The sequence below is a fragment of the Thamnophis sirtalis genome, unplaced genomic scaffold (genome assembly GCF_051295495.1).
Source record: "Thamnophis sirtalis isolate CommonGarterSnake01/CBP01778 unplaced genomic scaffold, rThaSir2_p1.2 scaffold_6, whole genome shotgun sequence".
NCBI lineage: Eukaryota > Metazoa > Chordata > Lepidosauria > Squamata > Natricidae > Thamnophis > Thamnophis sirtalis.
In genome coordinates, this window is record NW_028261386.1 from 117,283,167 (window position 1) to 117,308,033 (window position 24,867).

The following is a 24,867-nucleotide window of genomic DNA, read 5'->3' on the forward strand; positions in this document are numbered from 1 at the left end:
TATAATTCTAAAGCTAATATTTTCCCAATGTGTTCAACAAAATTTATCTATAGCATGGCCTCTTAATAAATGTTCTGTTCTTTAAAGAAAAAAAAGGAAAGACCTGTCTACTTAAAGTAGAATTTCCCTGTTGTTTTTAAAGTTGGATCCCTGAAGTGGTATTCTCTTACTGCTCTGAACATTTTATTGCAGTGATATTAGCTGAATACCATCACTGGTATCCTTAACTCTTATTTCTGCTCATCAAGGTTAATCATGGTTGTCTATATGGTAATCACTTTGAAATGTATTCAGATAACAGCGGTTTCAGGTGTAATCATCAAAGCTGGTTGGTCAGGCATTCCAGATAGTGGTTCTTTTCAGAACCTTTTTTTAAAGGGTTGGTTAACTACCTCAGTAGCAGAGGATTGAACTATACCCTATCTGTACTGTACATAGAAAATCTTTGTAGATAAAATCAAGGCTTGTTTAATTTTGACAAGAGGGTAAAATATATACCAAATGTAACATTCTAAGTTGCCTTTAATTTCAGAGGCTTTGTAAAAGATTCCCTCCTGTCCATCATAACAGGCCTTGTTTTTGTCGTATTTTGTGGCTGAAAAAGCAGCCTTGCTTCTTCAGATATTGTAGTTATTTGGATGTATAATAGTTTAGCAAGATGTTACTTTTTGTAAGACATCAAATGTTAAAAAAGTGCATCAGCAACTTGTACTAAATACTGCAGTGTCCCTTTATAAAAGGTCAGACTAAAACTGACAGCTGTACAGTGAAGCCTGACATTTGGATATTTTGAAGTTTTTCATAAATCATAGAAAATAGTATATGGCTGTAGTTTAGCTTTTTAGGTAAAGGTATGTTTTCTCATTAGTGCATTTCTTACTGCTGATTGCTGTAAAACCAAGCAGATCAGCTTTCCATTTTCTCTTTATGCAGATCATGATAATCTGTAGAGTAGAATACAATCATTTGTGCTATGTTTTAATTTTCTAAAGCACCTTGATGACAGTGAGTGTTAAGTGGTGAAGCATCCTCTATTGAATCACTCTTCCAAAAAGTTCTATCAAGTCCCAACTATGCATAGGTAAGATACACTATGATCTAATACGGACTTCACAGAAAGAGCTTTTGTTATACCTTCCCCAAAGGGATACTGCAGTTGTTACTTACCTGTAGGCACCACAATAAGATCTGAGACACCGAATTAAGGTTTTATACACACCAGTTCCCCAGTAAATGAAAAAAAATTAAAAAAATAGATGTCATATGTTAAATTGCTCATTGCAAACAATCATTTTGCATTCCTGCAAATAAAATTGTTTTATACTGTAAGCTGGAGGCAAGTGTAACTTATTTTTGTAATAAAGTTTTTATTTTTTTTATGTGTCATTAATATAAATGTGTGTTAGTGCAGAAATCTTCTGGTTTAAAAACTCGTGCGCACACATTTCAGTATGTTTACTTGTATTTACATTTTTTAGAATAGTCATTTCCAGTAGTCTGTCTCTCACATTAATTGAATTTTTGTTATATTAATAAACCATTTTAGTATATTGTATGTCAATTACTGGGATAGCTGGGACATAAAGTGTAATTTAAAATTTGTCAAGTATTCATGGGAATATGTAAATGTGCCTTGCTAGTTAAGAGAAAAACTAAGTGGCTGATGGTAAAAAGTCATTGCTTAATGAAACACCTATTGCCACAGTTTCATATGCTGCCCATGGTAAAGTTCTACTTTCCATATTTGAATAAGAAATATGAGTGTTGCATCAGCTTCTAAAATCTTAAACTTGATAGGATGAGGTTTATGGAATTTAGGTTTGCTAAATGTAGCCTTATATTTTGATTTCATTGTAATCCTTGGTATTGGCAATCCCAGTGCCAAGGAGGTTGAAATGCTCCCTTCAATGAGGTTGTAGTGCCAACTGGCATCTTTACTGTCATGGTTTAATGAAGAGCACTGTCAAGGTGTTCATGCCAAATCTGACCTGATTCTTTATAGGAATTTTAGAAAGAGGGAATGCCATCTTAACTTGGATCTTCCAAATCCCTCCCATTGCTGAAAAACAAACTTCTTAAAAGTTTTCAAGCATAACTGATTTGGGGGAGGGGGGAGTAAATGATTATTTATTCAGAGCAAATATTGATGCAGATGAAAAATGAAAATTTACAATAATATGGAAGCTGAAATTGTAATCACATGTCCGCAAGAGAAGCTGGGATATAAGATACTTGTCAAAATGGACTGGAATTGACTTTATCTGTAGAGTTTGTAAGCAATGGTGAGTAATAAGTAACAGAATCTTGACAGTGTTCTCGAATAATTATGAATTCAAGCCATTCTGACTTTTACAATTAAACATTATTTGCACTGTTCTGATATTGGTGCAGTTTTTTTAACAGTATAATGGTAAAGCTACAGTAAAATGCATGTGGAAACTTGTATTGTGGAAAAATTGATCTTTTGAGAGAAAATGTTAATTTTGAAAATTTTAAAGTTGAATATGTAAAGGAAATGAGATTTCACTAATGGATAAATAGATATATGATTTTAGATAACACTGAATTCATCATGACGGATGTCAATGTTGTAGACCACATCAACATTTATTGAAGTTATCAAGATACGATGCTTACGAAATATCACACATCCTGTTGTCATATTAAGATAGATGTTTACTATTGTATTACAGCAGGAATTTTGGAGGTATATAATTCTGTGTTAGCTTATATATTAATGAAGGTATTTGTTCCAGAATTGAGTAGCTTATGCAAGTTACTGTTGGCAGCTTATAGAAGACCAAGGATTGGAACTAATTTATTTTAATGAAAAATAGTATTTCTTGGTATCCATGTTTAAAACAATTATTCTGGACTTTTACAGTCTACATTACATAGCATATAGCGGAACTAAAGTGAACTTGATAAGCAACTATGTTTGCAAACATTAGTCAATATAAGAAGTGATGAGTAAACTAAATGTGATTGTTTATACTCCAACAAGTACTCTTATATCACATGTAGTATATAACTGAGTTTGGCTAAAATGGAAAAATGTCTGGAAATCCCAGGGCTTATTAACTAGATGGGAGCTTTAAAAAATCCTGAAAGAAGGCAATTGCAACTATTTGAATAGTTTGCTATGTATTGGCATGATCATCAAAATTAAACACAATTTAAGACAGTCTTTATAGAATATTCTGACAAGAAATCATTAACTGAGAAGTATCAGCTACATAAAGGTATCCTGAAATTCTCTTTGCCCTTTGTTATACAAGATGACTTTTAAAGAAAACTGTAAAAAAGTATGCATATATTTTTGATAGTCCTTGGTAGAAAATTACATTCTATGAAGTAAATAGGAGGGGTGATGTTAAGCATACTTTATTACAGTAAAAGGTGAAAAAAAAATCACACATTGGAAATTAAACTGATGATTCCAAAAAAGGATATTCCTTAAAAACGAAATAGTTGTAAATTGCTTAATATTGTACAATTGACTTTTGAGATTAGCATCAGTATTTGCTTATAAGTTAAATATGAATGACTAACTGGATGCTACATTAATCAAGCAGTGAGTTTTGTTGGATTTAATTGCTGCAAAAGAAACAAACCTGTGACATTGTATGTACTATAGTTGTGTTATGCCACAGTATTCCAGTGAAAAAAATTACACGTTAATACTTTTTAGAACAAAATTTCAGTATGTTATATGAAGTGTATACTGCTGCTCCCCCAAAAAAGACTTGGAATTCTAGGAATAGTACATGCGTTCAAACACTTAGAAACATAAACAATCAATGTCATACGTATTTAATTCTAATATTCACACATCCTTCTAGAATAGGGATATGTCTGCTATTCTGAAGAAGTGCAAAAACAATGCAGGTAAGTAGGTAATAACATTTCCGTATGTGTGAATTAAAACAGGTGAGATAAAATTCTTAAATGGAAGGAATTCCTCCATTTTATCCCATCTGCAGCCAATGATGGGAAGAAGGAAAATTTGACAGTATTCTGCCTAGCACACTAACTCACATTCAATTTGTCCATGAATTCACAGATACAGGGATTGGGGGGAAAATGATGCAAGTTGCCCTTTGAAATGTTCTCACCCCAATAGTGAGGTGAGCTCCCTTTCCTGGCCATTTGGAAAGGTCTGTAGGCCTGGCTGTGCTGCCCACAGAGGACCACATAATTGTGGAGACGTAAAAACATGCTAATTACATATAGCTTTTGTGTTTTTATGCTTACATATGCATCACCCAGAAATGTTCTGTAAGGGGGATTGGCAATTTCTAAATGTGATCTATATAGGTTAGGTTAGCCTAGGAATAGAAAAACCATTCACAGAATATTAATATACAAGGACTCTTACCTTGAATGCATGAACGCAGAACGTAACTGCTTTAATAATCTACTGTACTCCAAATGAAATCATGAATTCTATGCCAGTACAAAGCACTTATTTGTAGTGGGATTACAGGCTGGGACACGGTACATGAGAAAATAACATGTACAGACATTTGGATGGTTGTGTCAAGAATAACCAGATTTGCATTAGGTTTTTTTAAAGACTATTCAAATGAAATTCATATTTGCTATTCATAGCAAAATGGAGTGCCCCATTTTGTATAATTTGCATTTATACTTAGTAGTTCAATTCTGAAACTACTTTTAATATTTGTTGGATATTGACTTTCATTGTAAGCTAAAGTACAAAATGTTTATGCTTTGTTAAAATAACCCATTGAATTTTCGGGGGGAAAAATGTCTAAATATAAGGAAACTGCAGTACTTTAAATTAGTTTTGGTTTTAAACATCCCAACTCATGGGTTAGATTGTGGGAATATGGCATGATAATGAGTACTACACTTTCTGTTCATGCTTTAAAAGCTTTAAAAGATTTTTTTAAAATTTATACTTAATCAACTAGGTCACACTTCCATACATAGCAAGCCAAATTAGGTTTATCAAAGAAGCTGTTTTTCCTGTGACTAAATTATGTGACTTTTGACTTGTACAATAATAGTAGTTACCATGATGGATGCCAACATTAAAGGAATACATTCCAGTATAAGTATGTGACATAAAACCATCTTTCAATATAACGCAATTACTTAAATTTAAAACACAAAACTCAAAAAGTTTCAGACACATTTTAATACCTCAACGAAGGAGTGTTACACTTTTAGCATTAATAGCTAAAGACTTTAAATAGAGTTCCCCATAGAGAAGGCTGGGTTCCCTGTTCTCATGCATCCAATTTTATAGGATAAGGGGCATGACAGAAATGTCCCAAAATTTCCACTTGGGCTAAGAAAATATTTTAAATATTTCAAGCCCTTGGAAATACTTTTGCCAAGTATCTATTACAGTGTCTGACAATATTATTTCTACTTGGCTCAGCTGAGAGGTTTCTAGAGTATAATATATATCATTGTGAGGGAAGAGCCCTGGGGTGTGCATGATAAAACTGCCTTAAAATGCAACACATCCAATACACAGGCTTGTAGCCAGCTTTAAATTGATCTAGAACAGCGACTCAGTAAAATCAAACTGAATTGGTCAGTAAACTCATATAAGCACTTTATCAAGAAGCGTTAATTAGTAGCCAAGCCTGCTCCGTGTCCTCGATAACCTAATTAAGGAGCCACATAGGAGTATATCGCATTAGGGGGAGGAGGTGCATACAATTTATCTCTGGTGTCGTCCCGCTGGTTTTGCATCGGAAGTGATGAACTCCTGGGATTGCTGAAGTGGTATATAGCTCCCAGGGTCCCTCAATATTGGACATACCAGCTGCAAAGGAACGAATATTGGAATTTATATTCAACGAGGTCTGCTTCCCAAGTTTACAACCACCGCTGAAAAACCATATTTCTGCCGCCTTCTACCGCTATGAATATGTGGGTAGGATACGCTGCAATCAAGCCCAGGCATCTCTCGAAGGAAGAAAAGTGATTTTTGGGGGTGGGGTGGAAGAGAGGAGGACTGTCATCCAACAGAACGCGAACTATTCCGGCGTTCCGGGCATCTGGGCAACGATCAACGCCGCCATTTTAATGGGCTTTATTTCCTCCAGGCTAAAGGGCAACCAAAAGAGTCACGGTAAGGGCGGAAGTGCCTCCTCATCCTGCCCCTTGTTCGGTCGAGAGCTTTTGCGACTCGAGAGATCGCGAGAAGAAATCAAAAGAAAAGAAAGAGCTCCGCTCCTTTCAAGCAGCGGTTGTATTGGCACCAACTAAGGGAACCCGGGTGGGAAAGTGAGCAAGAACGGCTTCAGGGGCCGGCGAGGATTATCTTCCGCCTTGGAGAAGCGACGCCATTGGTCTAGCCCTCCGCCACGTGATGCGAAGGGCTCGAGTGTTGGAAACCGGAAGGCAGGGGCTTTCGGTCCCTTCAAGTGTGCTACGGAGTGCCTGGGGATCCTCGGGTCAAGCTGAAGCCGGGGGCGCAGTCTCCCCCCATCCTCCAGGATGAGGTGGGCACGCGCGGCCGTGGAGAGGCTGTGCCAGCGCGCGCGCCGGGTGGACGTCCTGCGCGAGACCTGCCGCCAGTACCCTTTGTTTTGCTGTATCCTTTTGGGGTTCAGTGTGGCAACGCTCCTGCTCAGCCGGTAAGGGGAGAAGCCCGCCTGGGTCCGGGTCCGCGTCTGGTGCTGGCCGATCTGAGCGAGATGGCTTGGACTTCGTTACATGTGCTGCTGGGTGACGGGGCGATGGAGGAGGATATAACTCGAGAAGAAAAATGATACTTTTTGATAGGATACGAAGAAGGGGAAGATGTGATGCTTTCGTTAAAAAAAAACAACAGGAAAAGAGGGGACTGCCTTTTGATATGACTGGGATTCCTCGGTAATCATATCAGTTACCCAGTGGTTCTCAAAGTATGTAGTGCTGCGATCTCTTAAAAGTCAGTGGATTTGTGTGACAGCCCCCGCCCCTCCTCCAAGGAAATAATTTCATTGGGTTGGAAAAGAAAGATGTGTGTGTATACTTTTTATAAGCTTTATTCCCACCACCACCACAAGAGTTATCCAATGTTGTGGCACTGTAGCTATAGGACTTGCTCTGGCAAATGGGGAATAAAGCTCAGAACTAGTTTTGGCCATGTCCTACTTTACTGTTGCAAGTGTGGTTGCTTGGGTTTTTTTTTGTTTTGTTCATTTTAAATGTGATTCCCACAGGGCTCTGGCTCATCCATTAAGAATCCCTGGTCCAGTAAGGATTGGATGCTGATATGATTAGATTTCAGGTTATGGAAGTAGCTGGATTGTTTTTCCTTCCCACAGCCATTCAGTTTACAGTACTATAGGTGTAATACACAAGCATAGCACACATTGGATTCACCAACCCAATTATCCAACTTTGCTAATTTCTTACCATATGTTTATGCCCCTCCTCTTAGCATGATTCAGGCAGGTAGAAGGCATAAACATAAATGAACATGTATGAATGTTTTTCTTCTTACCAACTTTCTAAAGTAGTCTTGCTGATTTCCCTTTTTTGTGAAATCTCTATACATAATCCACTTGTAAACAAGAACATTTTATTGTGCAGGAAGGATTTATAATTGTTCCAATATAAACAAGTTTGGTTTTCTTTTGAGTTCAGCTTCAAAACTTCCTTTTAGGAAAGAAAGGATGGTATGAATTGTTCAGAGATCTAAGGAAGTTGGTTAGAACAATGGATATCAACTCCTTCTCCACTAGTGAATTTTAATATTTATTTACAGTATAGATGTTTTAGAAAACTTAATAGGAGTTATAGTTTATCACATCTGTTAATGCCAGGTTGAGGAAATCTTATAAGCTGTGGTCATACTATGTGCAAAACAAAACAGAATTCAGATAACAAGTACATTGTCAGAATCTGGAAAGGACCGGTTAAAAAATACTATCAGACTTGTGAGTCTTTGAAGCATAGCTAAAAAATTTTTTTTAAGTAAACTGCTGTTCTGATTTTAATTGTCAAGACATAATCGCCTCCAAGGCAAGGTGAAACAGTGCAGTTGTGTTTACACAATTAGCAAAAAAAAGTCTGGTTAACAAATGAGTGCGTCCTCCCATTTTCCCTTCTTTTAAATTGCTTTATTTTCTGAACCTAGAACAAGAACCGCTTTAGAATTATAGAAATAGGGATATATAACCAGGGTTTATTGTGCATTTGTATATTTTTTTCTTTAAAATATTAATAAAACATTCTGTGAATTGGCCTATTGGGTCTGAGTATGCTATTTCTGAAGTATATACCATGCAGGATGACTGTTTTGATAGGTATGTAATTATACATTGGGCATGTAGGTATTAAATATAATATTCCGAAGTTGGAGGCAGAGCTATGTTATTTTGTGCTGTCTGTTGGATTGTAATTTTTCCCTTTACTTTTGAGGTATCGTCACATCTTAATGATCTTCTGGTCTTTTGTGGCGGGATTTGTAACATTCTATTGTTACTTAGGACCAGATACCCTCTTACCAAATATTCTGTTTACAATAAAACAAAAATCCAAGGTAATGTATAATTTTGTCAGTGTACTTTTGATGTTTTTTTTTTATGGACAGTAGTGAAATATTGCTTGTGTTACCTGCAGGCTTCAGCATTTTTAAATGTTACATGAGAAGCTGGCATTTTAGAGCTATTCATTGCTAATTACACTTAGTTGCTGTGAAGCAAATTAAATGTATACTTGATCTAAAAGGAAGAATAAAGTTCTAGCAATAAACTTGTCATTGTGTTAAGGTTGTATTAAATAAACTTATTCTTTTACTTTTCTTCTGCACCCTTATATATTTTGCACCCGTATATACTTTGAAACATATAACAAATTTGTTGTTTGACGAATTTGGATTCTATATGTAGAGATTTATAGTGGGAACAGGAAATCCATTTTGTCATTGTGGATTAATAAAGTTAGTTTCATAACCCATACGTTTAATGGCATTTTAAAAAAGTTTTTCTTCTTTCACCATTCTCAGAAATCTATTGTAAGACTATTCTTTAATCAATGAAATTACTTGATAGATTTTTATTGACTTACTGGGTAGGATGTATTCACGACATATAAAAAATTATTTTGTCGAGTTCACTGCATAAATGCTGAATATATTACCTAGTAGTGAACTAATATTTAGGAATCATGGTTAGGAAGACATTGTTCATCCTTATTTTGCTTTCTATACCCTGTTTCCCCGAAAATAAAACCTCCCCGTATAATAAGCCCAATCGGGCTTTTGAGCGCATGCACTAAAATAAGCCCTCCCCTGAAAATAAGCCCTCCCTGACAATATTGCAACACAGCAGCAGCCATGAGGTGACCACCCTCGCCGCCTCCTGCACCTAAAAAATAATAAGACCTCCCCGAAAATAAGGCCAAGTGCTTATTTCAGGAGTCAAAAGAAAATAAGATCCTGTCTTATTTTCGGGAAAACACGGTATTTTTAGATCATACAAAATTGCTATGAAACATGCATATTAAAAAAAGCACAAAGTCTTCAGAAGTAGGCGTTATGAGGGTAGTGCTAGCAAGCTTATGATACTGGAGAAGTGACTTGAAGTTGTAATAAAAGAAAGAGATTCTAAGGCAATTTGTATTTTTCTACTTACAGGTATCCCCGACTTACTACTATAAATGAGCCCCAAAATTTATGTTGCTAAGCAAGACAGCTGTAAAAGGGCAGGGGATTTTCCCATTGGAAAACCTTTCTTGCCACAATTGTTAATTGTTATTAACTGCAGTAAAGGTAATATGGTTGTTAAGTGAATCTGGCTTCCCCATTGACTTTGCTTGTGAGAAGGTCTCGAGGTCATCACATGATCACACTGTGATCGTCATAAATGGTTCCACCACAAAACCGTGGTAGACAAAAGCGCGGTCGACGAAAGCGCATATGTGACATCATCACAGCGCGACAAAAAAGATCGAAAAATGTAAAAATGAAGTGAAAACCTTACCCTAACCCCCCCAAACCTAACCCTAACCCTAAACCTAACCCTTAACCTAACCCTAAACCTAACCCTTAACCTAACGAAAAACCTAACTCTAACCCTTAACCTAACGCTAAACGTAACGCTAACGCTCTAAACCTAACCCTAACCCTTAACCTAACCCTAACCCTAACCCTAACCCTTACCTTTATGTGAATCGGCTTGCTGTAATTTAATTTTTATTTCAATTTTTCGATCTTTTTCGTCGCGCTGTGATGACGTCACATACGCGCTTTCGTCGACCGCGCTTTTGTGGAACGCGGTTTTGATGGGTCACGGTCATAAATAACATGCTAGTTGCCAAGCACCCGAATGTTAAACAAGTGACCATGGGGCTGCTGCAACAGTCATAAGTGTGAAAAATAAGTCACTTTTTAAAGTGCCCATTGCAACTTCAAACTGTCACATTAAAGAATGGTTGTAAGTTGAGGGCTAACTGTATTTTCAGCTAAGGTTGGATACTACTGCTGCTTTAAATAAATAAACCCAGAACTGACTCTAGTGTTTTTTAAAAAAGGGGAACTTGCAAAGTTTTCACTTGAAGCATTATCCAAGGTAAGACTAGGTAATCTATTCCTATTTCCCTGATCTGCTTGGTTTGATGGGAAAGTTAAGTCTTTTAGTAATAGCTAATAAGGATTAGTGGGGAGAAAGGGAAGTCAGAAGAGAAGGAAAAATGTTTTGAAAGTGGGTTCCAAACTTTATACATTTGAGAATTGCTTCCATGTGTGAATCAACTGAACTTTCTAGCTGATGTTTCTCAAAATATATTTATGCCAGCAGAATAATTTCTATTCTTTCTATACTGTACTATACTTTCTATACTGTACAGATAGTCCTCAACTTATGACCACAATAGTCCAAAAGTTTGTTGTTAAGTAAGAAATTTGTCAAGTGAGTTTTGCCAAATTTTACAATTTTTCTCATCCCATTTGTTAAGTGAATCCCTGCACTTCTTAAACTAGTAACATGGTTTTTAAGTAAATCTGGTTTCCCCTTTGACTTGACTTCTCAGAAGGTTGTAGAGAGTGATAGCAATAGCAATAGCAGTTAGACTTATATACCGCTTCATAGGGTTTTCAGCCCTCTCTAAGCGGTTTACAGAGTCAGCATATCGCCCCCAACAATCCGGGTCCTCATTTTACCCACCTCGGAAGGATGGAAGGCTAAGTCAACCTTGAGCCGGTGAGATTTGAACCGCTGAACTGCAGATAGCAGTCAGCTGAAGTGGACTGCAGTACTGCACCCTAACCACTGCGCCACCTTGGCTCTTTTTTGATCACATGACCCTGGGACACTGCAACCCGTGATAAAAGTGGGTCAGTTTTTAAGCATCCGAATATAAATCACGTGACCATGGGGATGCTGCAGCAGTGTGAAAAATGGTCATAAGCCACTTTTTTGGGTGCCATTGTAACTTCAAACAGTAACTAAGCAAACTGTCGTAAGTCGAGGACTAATGGTAATTGCATTCCCTCACTTCCACTATTGACGAAGCTTGATCAGTTTTGTTACAAAAATACCTCCTTGAAATGGATAGTAATTTTACTAGTATTCTGAAGAATGGATTCCTTTCTATGTTTTCCTTTTAGCAATTAAAATTGCAAGAACAATCTTCCCAGAATGGCAGTTGTGCTATATGTGAAGATGTCAAATGTAATAGACATGGGTGAGTTAAAATATTTCAGGGGGGTACCGGTAATTATATTTGCATATCTTAATGGGGATGAATGGAATGTTTTTGTTGTTGTTTCTATAGACCTGCATCTCTATTAGAAGATTATCAGCCATGGTTGGGCCTGAAAATTCCTTCTAAAGTTGATGCTTCCTTATCAGAGGTAATTGTTTAGCATCATCAGTTATAGATAACTCATGTTACTCATTTTTTAAAATCAGAGGTGGGTTTTTATGTTGCAGCAGTATCAATTGCAATTCTTCTAAAAATGCTGAAACATAAACATTTATGTCATATTTTCCAAATCCCAAGGCGAAGAACAGTTTTCATTATTTTTACAGTTGCTACCTTGGTAGGATAGTCAATCCTTTCCTGCTGCTGATAACATAACAGCATTAGAAAATCCAAGTGCTACTATGCAAGTGTCTTTTAACCTGGATGCATGCAAGAATTTACCTAGTTATACAATATATAAATGGCTAGGTAGGTGCAGATATTAGAAAATTAACAATGAAAGAAGATGAACAAATTAGAAACAAAAACAGATATAAAGATATACATAAGAATATATATTGTAAGAAATAGTATTATCAAACTATAAGCGACGATAGATTAAAAGGTATAGTGATAAAGGTATAGAGTGTTATGGCACAACTATGGAAATAATGGATATAACTAAGTCGTAGAATTATCATGTATTTAAAAAGAGATTATACTATATGATTAAGAGAATAATGGTTACAAATAGGGTGTACAACATCATGAATATATTTAAAAAGGATTTGATGCAACCAGTATTCCACTGTTGCAAAATTGAAATTGTGATGTAGAATAAAGGAAAATTTTCAATAAAAACATGTATGTATGTATGTATGTATGTATGTATGTATGTATGTATGTATATGTATATGTATACGTATTTACCTAGTTGTACTTTTGAACTTATAACTTACCAGTAGGAACATAGATTCAGGTATCCTTTGTAGTTATGTATGCTATTGAACATGTCCTTCAGTTGCATACCATGTCCTTAATTATCTCAATTACTATGAACAATCAACAAGCTCAGAGTGAAAAATATCTGCGTAATGTTCTTGCATGTTTATATGTGCTGAGTATTATTATTGGTTATTATACACATCTTAATTATTTTATTTGTTTTCAGATGTTTGAGCTAGTACTAGAAAATTTTATTTATCCTTGGTACAGGTAAGGTTCCTATACAATTTACCTTTGAAATTCCATCTGATCTCCCTAAGACAATGTTTTGTTATCTTTCAGGTTTATTTAGGTTGTTATGTATGTATACTTCTCAGGGAATAAAATCCATGATATCCAATATGACTTATTACAGGATAAGGACACCTAACTTTTTCCCCCTTTCCCTATCAATATATTGGTATTTTCAGTGTGAGCCAGAAACATGTATGTGTAGAATAGGGTTATAGTCATAAATATAAATAGGATTATAGTAGTAAATATGTATGTTGATAGGCGTTAACAGTAGGGTACCTCGCTTTATAGGCAATTGATTTTAATTGTTAGTTTAATTAATATTTAACCTTTTTGTCCTGATTCTGCCCTTTCTTGGGAGCAAACACAAGTACCGTATTTTCACGACCATAAGCCGCACCGGGTTAAAAGCCGCAGTATCAGTTAACGTTAATTTTTCAAACTTTTTTCATACATAAAGCGCACTGGGTTATAAGCCGCACCAACGGAGGGGCGCCCTAAAAAAAAAAAGAAAGGAGCCAAGCCGTTCCAGAGATGTGAAGGGAAGCTCCGGGCGAGAAAGCAGCTTTCAAAGCTCCGTCGAGCCCCGCATGTGGATTTATTTATTATTTGCTCGGGCATCCGGGCCACCTGTTCCTCCGGGGGCAGCCCAAGCCTTTGAGCGGGGAGCGGAGCTTTCTCCCGAAACGGCGCTTCTGCTCCCCTTTGGCACTTAGCTCTGGGAGAAAAATGGAGCATGACGGACTTTCCAGCGCGTATCAGAAGCTGATCCGGGAGAGCTGGCAGAAAGTGAGCAACAGCCCCCTGGAGCAGAGCGTCGTCCGCGCGGAAGGCAATCCAGTCTTTATAAAGGAGCTGATCTCTTCTCTTCTCTCTCTTTCTTTCTCTCCCCCCCATCCTCTCTCTCCGGCTCTCCTTTCGTTCTGCTCCCCCCCCCACCGTTTTGCTTACAATAGAGAAAGCAGGAGGCTTCCCGCATCCGCGCGATGCTTTGAACCCGAATTGGAGGGGGGGGGCGTCCCGAGAGACGCGTTCGCACGACACTTCTAACCCGGATTGGGTGGGGTGGGGGGAGAAAACGGGGCGAGGGTCTGTCTGGTGGGTGGGCTCCGCTGGCAAATAAAACCCTGGGGGAAAATGGGTCGGTTGAACGATGCGTCAATGCAGGGGTGGAGTGAAAGCCTGGGCTGGGGCTAATGGGGCTTGTATTCCTCTACCCCAACTGGCCGGGGGCTGCTGCTGGGGCTGGTAGTCCGGCCAGCCAGCCAGCCAGCCAGCTGCAGGCTTGGCTTTCGATCTGGACTTCCTACCAAGCGGGGGGGGGGCTCGGAAACGGGCGCTCAGCCCAGCCATCCTCGTGCTTCAAGTTTGAGCGTCAAATCGGGAGGGAGAGATTTTCGATCTTTTTCCATACATAAAGCGCACCGGGTTATAAGCCGCACTGCCGGTTTTTTATCAAATTTTAGGATTTTCAGTGCGGCTTATGGTCGTGAAAATACGGTATGTCAAAATACTTATTTGGGGGGGGGAGCATTCTTCAGAATTGGTTTTGATGGGAGTTGGCAATTCTAGTTACAGGGATAATACAGAGTTTTGTTTATGTATATTTATAGCTTTTTTGCCTGCTTGTTTTTCCTTTTTTTTCATTTTCAACTACAATAGATTTTCAGCTTTTTGTTCCAGCCTCTCAGTTGATTTATGTTTCATTTATAAATACCTACATTTTTCTTTTATAAATTTTCTTCAATTTTTAAATAAAGGAAATTTTGATAAAAGGGGAATAATCCCATTATCTGAAGTACAATTTAAATTCTAAACCTCCCTAGTAAGATTTGGTAAGTGTTCCAGTTTTCAAGTTTAAATTTTGCAAAAAATAAAAAAGAAGAAGAAGAAGAAGTTAAATTAAAATTTACTGTGAAAACTGCTAGGAGACGATTTCAAAAGCTTTCTCAGAATTCTTCACTGAACGACAATATTAAAGTGCCGCTCTTTAGGAAATTAGTGCAGGAAAACTGCTGGCTACTGTTCTGATCTCTAATTTGCTTCAGCAAAAGATGAATAGGGATGTAGCTTGCATGAGGAAAGAGGCAGAGTGGGAAACACTCCCTTTGGTTTCAATTTCTGGAGACAGAACCTTCTGCTAGTTCTTCAGTTCCATAGAATGGTCACTCTGGAATTGGAGATCTGACAGCAATGGGGTTTGTCTCCCTGCTTTGCTTGCCTCAAAGAGGAGAGGAGAACTCAGTGCAGGGGTGAAATCCAGCAGGTTCTTACAGGCTCTGGAGAATTGGTAGTGGAAATTTTGGGTAGTTCAGAGAACCAGCAAATGCCACCTCTGGCTGGCCCCAGAGTCGGGTGGGAATGGAGATTTTATAGTATCCTTCCCCCAGGAATGGGGAGGGAATGAAGATTTTGCAGTATCCTTCCCCCAGGAATGGGGAGGGAATGAAGATTTTATAGTATCCTTCCCCCAGGAATGGGGAGGGAATGAAGATTTTATAGTATCCTTCCCCCAGGAATGGGGAGGGAATGAAGATTTTGCCATATCCTTCCCCCAGGAATGGGGAGGGAATGGAGATTTTGCAGTATCCTTCCCCCAGGAATGGGGAGGGAATGGAGATTTTGCAGTATCCTTCCCCCAGGAATGGGGAGGGAATGAAGATTTTGCAGTATCCTTCCCCCAGGAATGGGGAGGGAATGAAGATTTTGCAGTATCCTTCCCCCAGGAATGGGGAGGGAATGGAGATTTTGCAGTATCCTTCCCCCAGGAATGGGGAGGGAATGGAGATTTTGCAGTATCCTTCCCCCAGGAATGGGGAGGGAATGGAGATTTTGCAGTATCCTTCCCCCAGGAATGGGGAGGGAATGGAGATTTTGCAGTATCCTTCCCCCAGGAATGGGGAGGGAATGGAGATTTTGCAGTATCCTTCTCCTGCCACGCCCACCAAGCTACACCACGCCCACAGAACCGGTAATAAAAAAATTGAATTTCACCACTGCCTCAGTGCCCCGCCCCTCCAGTCGCTTCTACCTATGGCTGAAGAATGGGGGAAGAGAAGGATTTTCTGCTGTCATTTTTTTAACTTCCGTGGAGCAACTGTTCAAAGGAATCAGTACTAACAGCAGCAGACTTTCTCTCTTCCTTTATTTATTTTTTTCTCCAATAGAACTACTTTCCCATTCACAGTTTAGGTACTGCAACAAGTAATCCACAGTTGGCGGTGCAATCCTGGCATGTATTTTATGGAACATTATGGGATGTGTGTTGAAAACTGCCATGGTTGGTGAGGGGCTGCCTTGTCAGATCTCCCATGGCTTTCTCTGGAAGAAAGTGATTAAAGAGCCATTTCCTGACCTCATAGGCCTCTTGATCTGAGGATCTGCATAATTGGCAAGAGGAGAGGCCTGATGGACCCTCTGCCAAGAGGTGAAAGGCCCCCAAAACCGTTAGCAAGAATTATACCACGTTTCCTCAAAAATAAGACAGGGTCTTATTTTCTTTTGATCCATGAAATAAGTGCTTGGCCTTATTTTTGGGGAGGTCTTATTATTTTTGAGGTGCAAGAAGTGGCGAGCATGGTCACCTCATGGCTGCTGCTGCGTTGCAATATTTTTGGGGAGGGCTTATTTTCAGGGGAGGGCTTATTTTAGCACATGCATGCAAAAGCCCAATTGGACATTATCCGGGGAGATCTTATTTTCAGGGAAACAGTCTATTATTCTGAACGCACATATGAATCATTTCAAAATTATGAATAGCATATTTTAGTAAAGTTCTCAAATTGTTAATATTAGTATTTATGTTTACAGTCCCCAGAATCTCAAAGGCTTGTTGATTTTCAGATAAGATACATAGGAAATAATATAAAGATTATAAAATCTATACAAAGAAAAAGTTCACAAATTAATGTAAACGTAAAATAAAAATTAATATTCTTGTTCGATAAAATTAAATCAACCAAAGCGCAGCCAATCTAAGATGGAGTTATGTTTTGTTTTGAAATTTTGTAGAGAGATAACTGATGAGGAATCACCTGTGGATGAATTAAGAGTAACATTACGATTTTTTGCATCTGTGTTACTTCGCAGAATTTACAAGGTGAGAAACACAGTGATGGGATCGATATTGTATTTAATTAATGGCATTGAGACATAGGCATAGTAAAACGATTTAAACACACTGATTATTTCATTGTAAACATAATTGTTTTATATTAATCCAATACTTGTGAAGTTCTTCAAACAAAAACATTGAGGAAAGTTTAGTAGCGAAAATTATTTAGTGATGAGTTTTTATGAATTATGAAGGGATAGTTGTTCATCTCTTCTGAATGTTTTTATGAAATTTGCAAAATAACTCCGAAATAACTCTAAATAATTTTCCAAGAACTTGATGGTGTCTTATAAGCTGTAGGGAGAGCATGAGAGCAAAGGAATAATATGAATAAAATATAATTTGCACTTACCTTTTTAGTTGCAATAGAGCAAATAATTTCTCTTTCTATTCTTCAGGTGAATATTCCAACTGTTGTAACAAAAAGAATGCTGAAGGCAGCAATGAAGCATATAGAAGTAATAGCTAAAGCTAGACAAAAAGGTAATATTAAAAATTGCATGTCTTTTTTTTAGAAATAAATTGACCTTTCTGCTCTTATATTTGCTTTTATTCTTATTCTTTTAAGTATTGTCAGAAATGAATTTTCGTATGAATTTTACTGGATTTAATTTTCCCTACAGTAAAAAATACAGAATATTTACAGCAAGCAGCTTTAGAAGAATATGGACCATCACTCCATGTGGCTTTGAGAAGTAGAAGAGATGAACTCAATTATTTAAGAAAACTTACTGAACTTCTTTTTTCCTATATTCTGCTCCCAAAGGCAACAGATTGCGGGTATGTTATACTTCATGTTATATTATGAAGCTCTAACATTCAGTGTTTTTAAATTTCCTATTTTCGTAAAATAGAAAAGCTAACATGTCAGAAAATCTTGGTATGGGCAGGTTACGCTATGAGTCTTAATTTGTAACAGATAAATGAACTTGGAATAGTTGATTCTTTCAGTGTTCATGAAAAGCCATCAGTGAAGGGTATGAATTTGATCTTGTTAGTACTTGATTGTGCTAAATTTCAATCAGTGGAGGAAAATGTTCTATTGTCTTCAACCATCATGTATGCTACCTCCATTGCACAAAAGGCCACACCAGTATTGAAACGGCTTATCAGGGCCCGCATTGCAAAAAGGGGTAGGGGAATTTTTTTTTAAATAAAGAAATAACCTTGAATAAAATAACAGGTGGCAGATCTGTGGTTTATATGAATCCATTTTACCTGGCCCAAAGCTCCTCAGATCCTTTGAATACTTACAGTTTGTTAGAAAAACCTGGCCTTTGGAATTGATTTTAACACTTCTTTCCTAGAATTTGCAAAACCAGATACAGAAGTAAATGGATGGGTGCATGAGTTTTGTGTTCATGTATTTACTATTTACTATTTCATCATGTTGTATATGAATGACTTATATAAGAACTTGCCTCTCTGCAATATTCTAGAGTTAAGAGAGTGAGTGGAGTTCTGTCTCTGGGCTTGAACTAGATAAGGAAGTCCACATCTTTTTGGCCAAGGATTCTAGAGATTTCCACCAATAAAATTAATATGTCCAGATTAAAATGGAGAGAACATCATAACAATAGCCATTGCTGTTCAAAGGCATGCCTACTCATACTTTTGCTTGTTGAGTTGAGAAATCAGTGCTAGAATCTAAGTGAATGGCTGCATCAGAAGTGAATGTACAAGTCCCAGATTTGGAATAGTCTCCCTAGTTCCACTCTGGGATAACTACCATAGCGTTATCTTTTTTTAATACCACAAGCTCTGAGAGATCCCAAGGAAGTTCTATTATGTAACTTGCCAGGAATGAAAGATTTTTGACTCTGCAATTATGCCACCAGTCCAGTTTGAGGATCACCTAGCCTGTTAGTTTATGAAAGGACTTCTACTACCGCAGCATTGTATATGCATATTTTTATATACAAAAAATACTCTACAGAATATCTCAAAATGCACTTTCTTCTCCGCTCTAGATACCTTGTTTACTTGTCCCTTCTCTAAAGTGGTTGTAGAACCTGTCTAGAACAGATACCAGTTTTGCTGAAAGAAAGAAAAAATCCAGTGCCACTGCTTTAATCATAGCATTAACTTTGATGGGTGGATCCCGTGATAGTATATTTAGAAGCAGATGGGGAGAGAGAGAGAGATTCACATTCTGACTAGCTGGACAGTTCAGTTATCAATTAAGAAGTAGTTTCCTCACAAGTTTGCACGAGAGCTATGAGCGTCCACCTCCAAAAGCTGGCAGATAAATAAATCTTTCTGGTTGCTGAAAACTTCTCAAATTTTATCCTATCCTCTTTCAAGAAATCTCCCTAAGGAAACTAAGGAAATCTTATTTTCTGAGGAGATGTCTGTCCTTAACAACGCATCTTCCTTTTTTCTCTCTCCAAGTGGTGCTCATGAAAGAGCACTTTCTTTGAACTATTTTTAAACTTGGGAGTCAGTTTGGTCTAGTGGTTAAAGCACCAGGCTAGAAAGCAAGAGACCATGAGTTCTAGTCCTACTTTAGGCATAAAAGCCAGAGTAAGCCAGTCACTCTGTTTCAGGCCAACTGACCTTACAGGGTTGTTGTTGTGGGTAAAATAGGAGGAAGAAGATATATTGGATATGTTTACCACCTTGAGTTATTGGTAAAAATAATAAAAGGCGGGATGTAAATAAATTAAATAAATAAATGCACTTTGTATAGTGCAGGGGTAATCAACCTTTTTATACCTACCGCCCACTTTTGTATCTCGGTTAGTAGTAAAATTTTCTAACCGCCCACTGGTTCCACAATAATGGTGATTTATAAAGTAGGGAAGTAACTTTACTTTATAAAATTTATAAAGCAGAGTTACAGCAAATCCCTACCGCCCACCATGAAAGCTGGAATGCCCACTAGTGGGCAGTAGGGACCAGGTTGACTACCACTGGTATAGTGTATGTTATGCTTTTAATGAGTTAATATTTTTGTTTAGAAGGTGCTTAGCTATTCTATTCTAGTAGTAGTTTTCAATTGTCTGTTGCACTGAAGCATGTTCTGCTGAACCACTAAGTAAGAGGTTGGCCCCAATAGCTTCAGAAATGGTAGAGATTAGCTATTTGATCCATTCAAGATTATGTTTTTTTGCAAAGCAGTGTTGACCTCTTGGCTTTGCAGTCACCTGAACAAAAGTGAGGATTTTATGTGGATTCACATTATCTACCCTCACTCCAACTATTATCCTTTTTTTTTTCTTTTTTCTTGTTATAAATGTGTTTTATTTTCTATTTTCATTTTTGTACAATCACACATATACTGTACAGAACCGGGGCCATATAACATTAAACAATAAACACAGCCATTCCTCTTGTCAATAATACCCCCCAAAATAGAAACCCAATGTACCTCTTCGACCCTCCATACACCCTTTCTTTCGCCCCCCTCCAACTTTCCGTCTTCCCACCATCATTCCCCTCTACCCTACTTCCCCTCCCCCTCTACCACACCTCTCTCCCAATACACTCCCTCCCTTCCTTCTCACCCTCCCTCCAATCCTCTCTCCCACCCTCTCTACCCCTCTTTCTTCTATCCCTCTACTCCTCCCTTCGGTGTATTTCTACTATCTATTAATATATTCAGCTTGTCCTATTTTTACACTGGAATTAAAGAGCAACAGTATACAAGTGCAATCGTGTTACTTTAAAATCTAGCACATACTATATATCCCTATATATTATCTTCTTGTCATTCTTATGTATGCCCCCAAAGTCAGATTAAGTGGGTGGATATATATAGACTACCAAAAAGAAAAAGGTGTTTGTGTGTGCGTGTGCGTGTGCATGTGCGTGCACGCGTGTGTGTCCATGCATGTGCACAGATCAATTTTCTGTGGAAAAAAATGTAAAAGAAATTACAATAATAAATATGTATTTATTTAATAGTGCATTGAATGATTCTTTACACCAGTTTACTTTGAATGCTAACTTCATGAAAGCTTATGAAGAGAGTATATGACTGCATAAAATCAGGTTTTATTCTCCCTAGGACATTCACCTTACTCATAAGAGAAATCCTATCGGGTTCTGTTTTCCTTCCCTCTATGGATTACTTAGCTGATCCGGTAAGTGCTGAGAAGCTCCAGGTAATTTATGTAGGCCACAGAAGGTATATGGTAGCTTATGAAATGTGCAATGAAGGAGGAAGGGGTTCAGTGAGAACTTAGATTTTTTAATGAAAAGGGTAAAAAAAAATGTTAACCTCAGGGTTGTCTCTTTTTATATCCAATTGAATTATTGCTTGCAAGGGTCGCGTATTTTAGCTAGGTGCAATTTAGGAGCTTTTGTTAAAGAATTTTGATGGTCTGGAGGTTAAGATGCTCACCTCCCACTTGGGAGATTGAGAGTTCAATCCTATATAATGACAGATGTTTCTCTTCAGGGCACAAATAAAACTTTCTGCTGTGAACTCCACATGGTGTCAGGAAGGGCATCTGGCCAGTAAATATTCAGCTCCATACAATCATCCCAAGTGTACCCCAAATTAAGGGATTACAAGGTTATAAAAAGGGAATTTTTTTTAAAAAAAAATTAAACTCATTTTGCATCCCCGTACTCCCATTACTGCAGCTGAAAGTGTTGGGAAAGGAAACGGGTTTGTGACATCGAGAATTGCTTCCCTAGAATATCAATTTTCTTTATCTTAATATTGTTTCCTCTTTTCCATTTTAGCATAAAAGAGTAAACATTAGAGAAGAGTTGGGAGGCAGTTAAGCTTGGTCAGGGACTTTGGTAGACAAACTTCTAAGTTGATAATGAATTTAAGTAAATGCATATTATCATTTTATATACATTTGGATTTACCAAATGTTCTTATAAGCCATATCTAAGGTCTATAAAAATGTATTACATGTTCATGCAAAGTAGTACAATGGGTATAAGAATTTCATGAAAGTCAGGTTATAGAAGGCTTTGCAGAATGGAACTGTTATGTAAGTATACGTATGCTGAATTATAAATTCCCTGTTTTTTTCCCTTAATTGCAAAAAAAATTGAATTACACCAATGCAACAGGGGACAAAGCCCAGCCCAGCTGAAGTTACTTTGTGGGGTTTGAGTTAATTATATGATAATAATAGCTGATTGGAGCTCTTAGACTTTCTCTTAATAATTCTCAGGTAATTGGTTTCCACCAGTCTTAGATGTGAATCTAACTGTAGATCGTGACCCGACAATTGCGCGCTAGACATATGCGTGATGACAAAACCGTGATGACAAAACCACGACGTCAAAATCTCGCCCACAAAAGCGCGACAACAAATGCGCGACAACAAATGTGCAATGACAAAAGCGCGATGACAAGCACAATTAGGGTTAGGGTTATAACATACGTATACGCGTCCCACTATGTAGTTTGTTGATGACGTGATTTTGTTGGAGCGCATTTGTCGGCGCGCTTTTGTGGGCACAATTTTGATGTCGCGGTTTTGTCGGCGTGCATTTGTCTATCGCGCATTTGTCGGTGAACCACTGTAGATAACCTATACTTATTAACTTTCTATGGCTGGTGTATAAAGGGCTCTATTTCTAGAGCATCTTTCTGCTTCAGTGTACAATACAGGATCAGAAGTAGAGATGGAGGTGGTTAGTACAAGTTGTGGCATTCCCCCCCCCCCTCACTTGTTCCTTCCTCCTGTACTGCTCTTCCACTAGGACCCTGTGCTTGGACTACCGACATTCCATTCGTCATTGGACAAAGAAACAAAAAGATACATAGCACTCTCTGCGACCATGTAGAGATAATCTGGATATTTACATTACAAATCTGGTAGCCTCACCCTAACTTCATTTGTTGAGTATGTAGGACAAGAAGTAGGTGGTTAGGTGGAATCTCATGTGGTTCCGGGCCCCAAAGTGGTGGTTTACATCCCAGTTTTACAAAGATGTTGGCTGATTTCCAAATTAGCCTTTCACACAACTTGGAAGTAGAGCAGAAGTGCCAAGTTCTTCTAATGGTGGGGCTTAGAGTCTTTAAGAAATGTTTCAGAGAAAATATAGCATGGGATGCCTTTTGTCTCAGCGGCCTCTTAAATATGTCTGTTTTTTTCTTTTAGGATACTGTGAATCACTTGATACTTATCTTCATTGATGATAGTCCAGTGAGTACTATAAGAAAAAAAAAAGAATTATAGTAATTGTGAAATCATTCGGTTTTGTTCTTGGATGCTGGATTTTTTTTTTCTGATTTTTTTTCTTACAGCCTGAAATAGCAACTGAACCTGCTTCACCTTTGGTTCCTTTCTTGCAGAAATTTGCAGAAACTAGAAACACAAAATCTTCTGTAAGTATGAAAAAAAATGCATGTTAAGTGTATGTGCATTAGAAAATGATGGTATGGATAATTAGAAATAAATTCCATATTGAATCTTCTATTAAGGCTTTGCACTTTGAACTGAAAGAATTTGAAGGCAAGCAGGATCTTTTCTTTCTATTTATGAGTTTTTTGAAGAAAGAAGGAACAGTGCACGTATTGCAATTTTACCTGGAGTTAGGTAAGAAATCCCTCCTCAATACGTTGTCTTTCTAGTTACATTAAATAAAAATGCATTATATATTTTTTTTTAAAGTTGCTGCTGCAATGCACTTAAGCTTGTGTTAGCAATCAGGGGATAAAGTGGCTTCCACACTAAAGTTTATTATCTAATACATAAAATCTGAAAAGAAGGAAAAGAAGGGGGGAAACTAATTTTTGAAGTGATACTTACCGTATTTTTCAGAGTATAAGATGCACCTTTTTCCCTCAAAAAAAGGCTGAAAATCTGGGTACATCTTATACACTGAATACAGCATTTTTCGCCTCTGAACCACCACCCCTTCACCAAAATGGCTGTGCATAGCTTTTAGGAGGCTTTCAGAGAGCTCCTGGGGGCTGGGGAGGGCAGAAATGAGCAAAAAATGGGCCATTTTTGCCCAATTTCCCCCCCCCCGGCCCCTAGGAGCACTCTATAAGCTTCCTAAAGGTTATCCATGCCTGTTTTTTGACAAAAAAGGTCCAGTTTTTGCAAAAAAGGGCCATTTTTGCTCATTTTTGCCCTTTCCCCCAGGAGCACACTACAAGTCTCCTAAGGGCTATGCATATCCTTTTTAAAAAAAATAACGAGCCCGTTTTCGCAAAAAACAGGCTGTTTTGGGGAGGTTTGCAGAGTGCAAAAACTTTTTTAAAAAATTTGCCTCTTCAAAACCTTGGTGCGTCTTTTACTCCGAAAAATACGGTATTTACATTGCAAGTATAAGTTTGGACTAATACAGCTTTTTTTGCTGAAGTTTTCCAGATTATGTATCAAAATCAGATTTCTTAAAATAAGGTACTTGGATTTGTTTTTAAGTGACCTGAAATGGAAAACCCCTCTTTCTATGTGGCATTCTGTTTATATTGTAGTAGCTGATGGATGCCGGTTGGAAGCTACCACACAAGGGGCTTAAATCTGTATCTTGCTATTTGTGAAATAATTCTCTCCTAGTCTGCCAAAAATGTGAAGCTTTCCAGGAGTTGATTGATGCCAGCATTACTGCCGGTTCGGTGTGCTTGTAATTTTGCTCTGCGCGTGTGCACAGTTGCCAAAAAATAGAACTGTGCATGCTCAGAACATTAAAAAGGGGGAAATCATGCTGTCCAAACCGGGGAACCGGTTCGGAGGCATAGCAGGTCTGGGTTGCTGCCGGTTCCAGCGACCCAGGCCAGAAACCCACTACCGGTTCCGTTGAATCAGTCCAAACCGGTAGGAACCCACCTCTGAAGCTTTCCCTCCCTTGTAAAGTGTTAGATTAGTAATTTGGGCAGGCTCCCCTTTCAAAAGCATCTGTGTAACTTGAAGGGAGAATTAACATTTTGAGAG

General features: G+C 37.9%; 2 protein-coding genes across 8 annotated transcripts in view; both read left to right on the top strand.

Moving 5' to 3' along the window:
- The window catches only part of SYNCRIP (synaptotagmin binding cytoplasmic RNA interacting protein), a 26,817-nt gene extending 24,441 nt beyond the window's left edge, over positions 1–2,376 (top strand). For all 5 annotated transcript variants that reach the window (XM_087718791.1, XM_087718792.1, XM_087718793.1 and 2 more), the window contains exon 12: positions 1–2,376. This exon is cut by the window's left edge. The gene's annotated coding sequence lies outside the window, so the exon portion shown is untranslated.
- Positions 2,377–5,192: 2,816 nt separating this feature from the next.
- The window catches only part of SNX14 (sorting nexin 14), a 48,828-nt gene continuing 29,153 nt past the window's right edge, over positions 5,193–24,867 (top strand). For 2 of the 3 annotated variants that reach the window (XM_087718796.1, XM_087718798.1), the window contains exons 1-12: positions 5,194–6,620; positions 8,395–8,515; positions 11,582–11,658; positions 11,749–11,827; positions 12,830–12,873; positions 16,909–16,996; positions 17,410–17,494; positions 17,635–17,791; positions 21,021–21,096; positions 23,086–23,130; positions 23,232–23,312; positions 23,409–23,523. In XM_087718796.1, coding sequence (XP_087574922.1) covers positions 6,481–6,620; positions 8,395–8,515; positions 11,582–11,658; positions 11,749–11,827; positions 12,830–12,873; positions 16,909–16,996; positions 17,410–17,494; positions 17,635–17,791; positions 21,021–21,096; positions 23,086–23,130; positions 23,232–23,312; positions 23,409–23,523 — 1,108 coding nt within the window. In that variant the 5' untranslated portion in view covers positions 5,194–6,480. Of the gene's footprint in view, positions 6,621–8,394; positions 8,516–11,581; positions 11,659–11,748; positions 11,828–12,829; positions 12,874–16,908; positions 16,997–17,409; positions 17,495–17,634; positions 17,792–21,020; positions 21,097–23,085; positions 23,131–23,231; positions 23,313–23,408; positions 23,524–24,867 lie in introns of all 3 variants that reach the window. The other variant, XM_087718797.1, reaches the window with a different exon arrangement.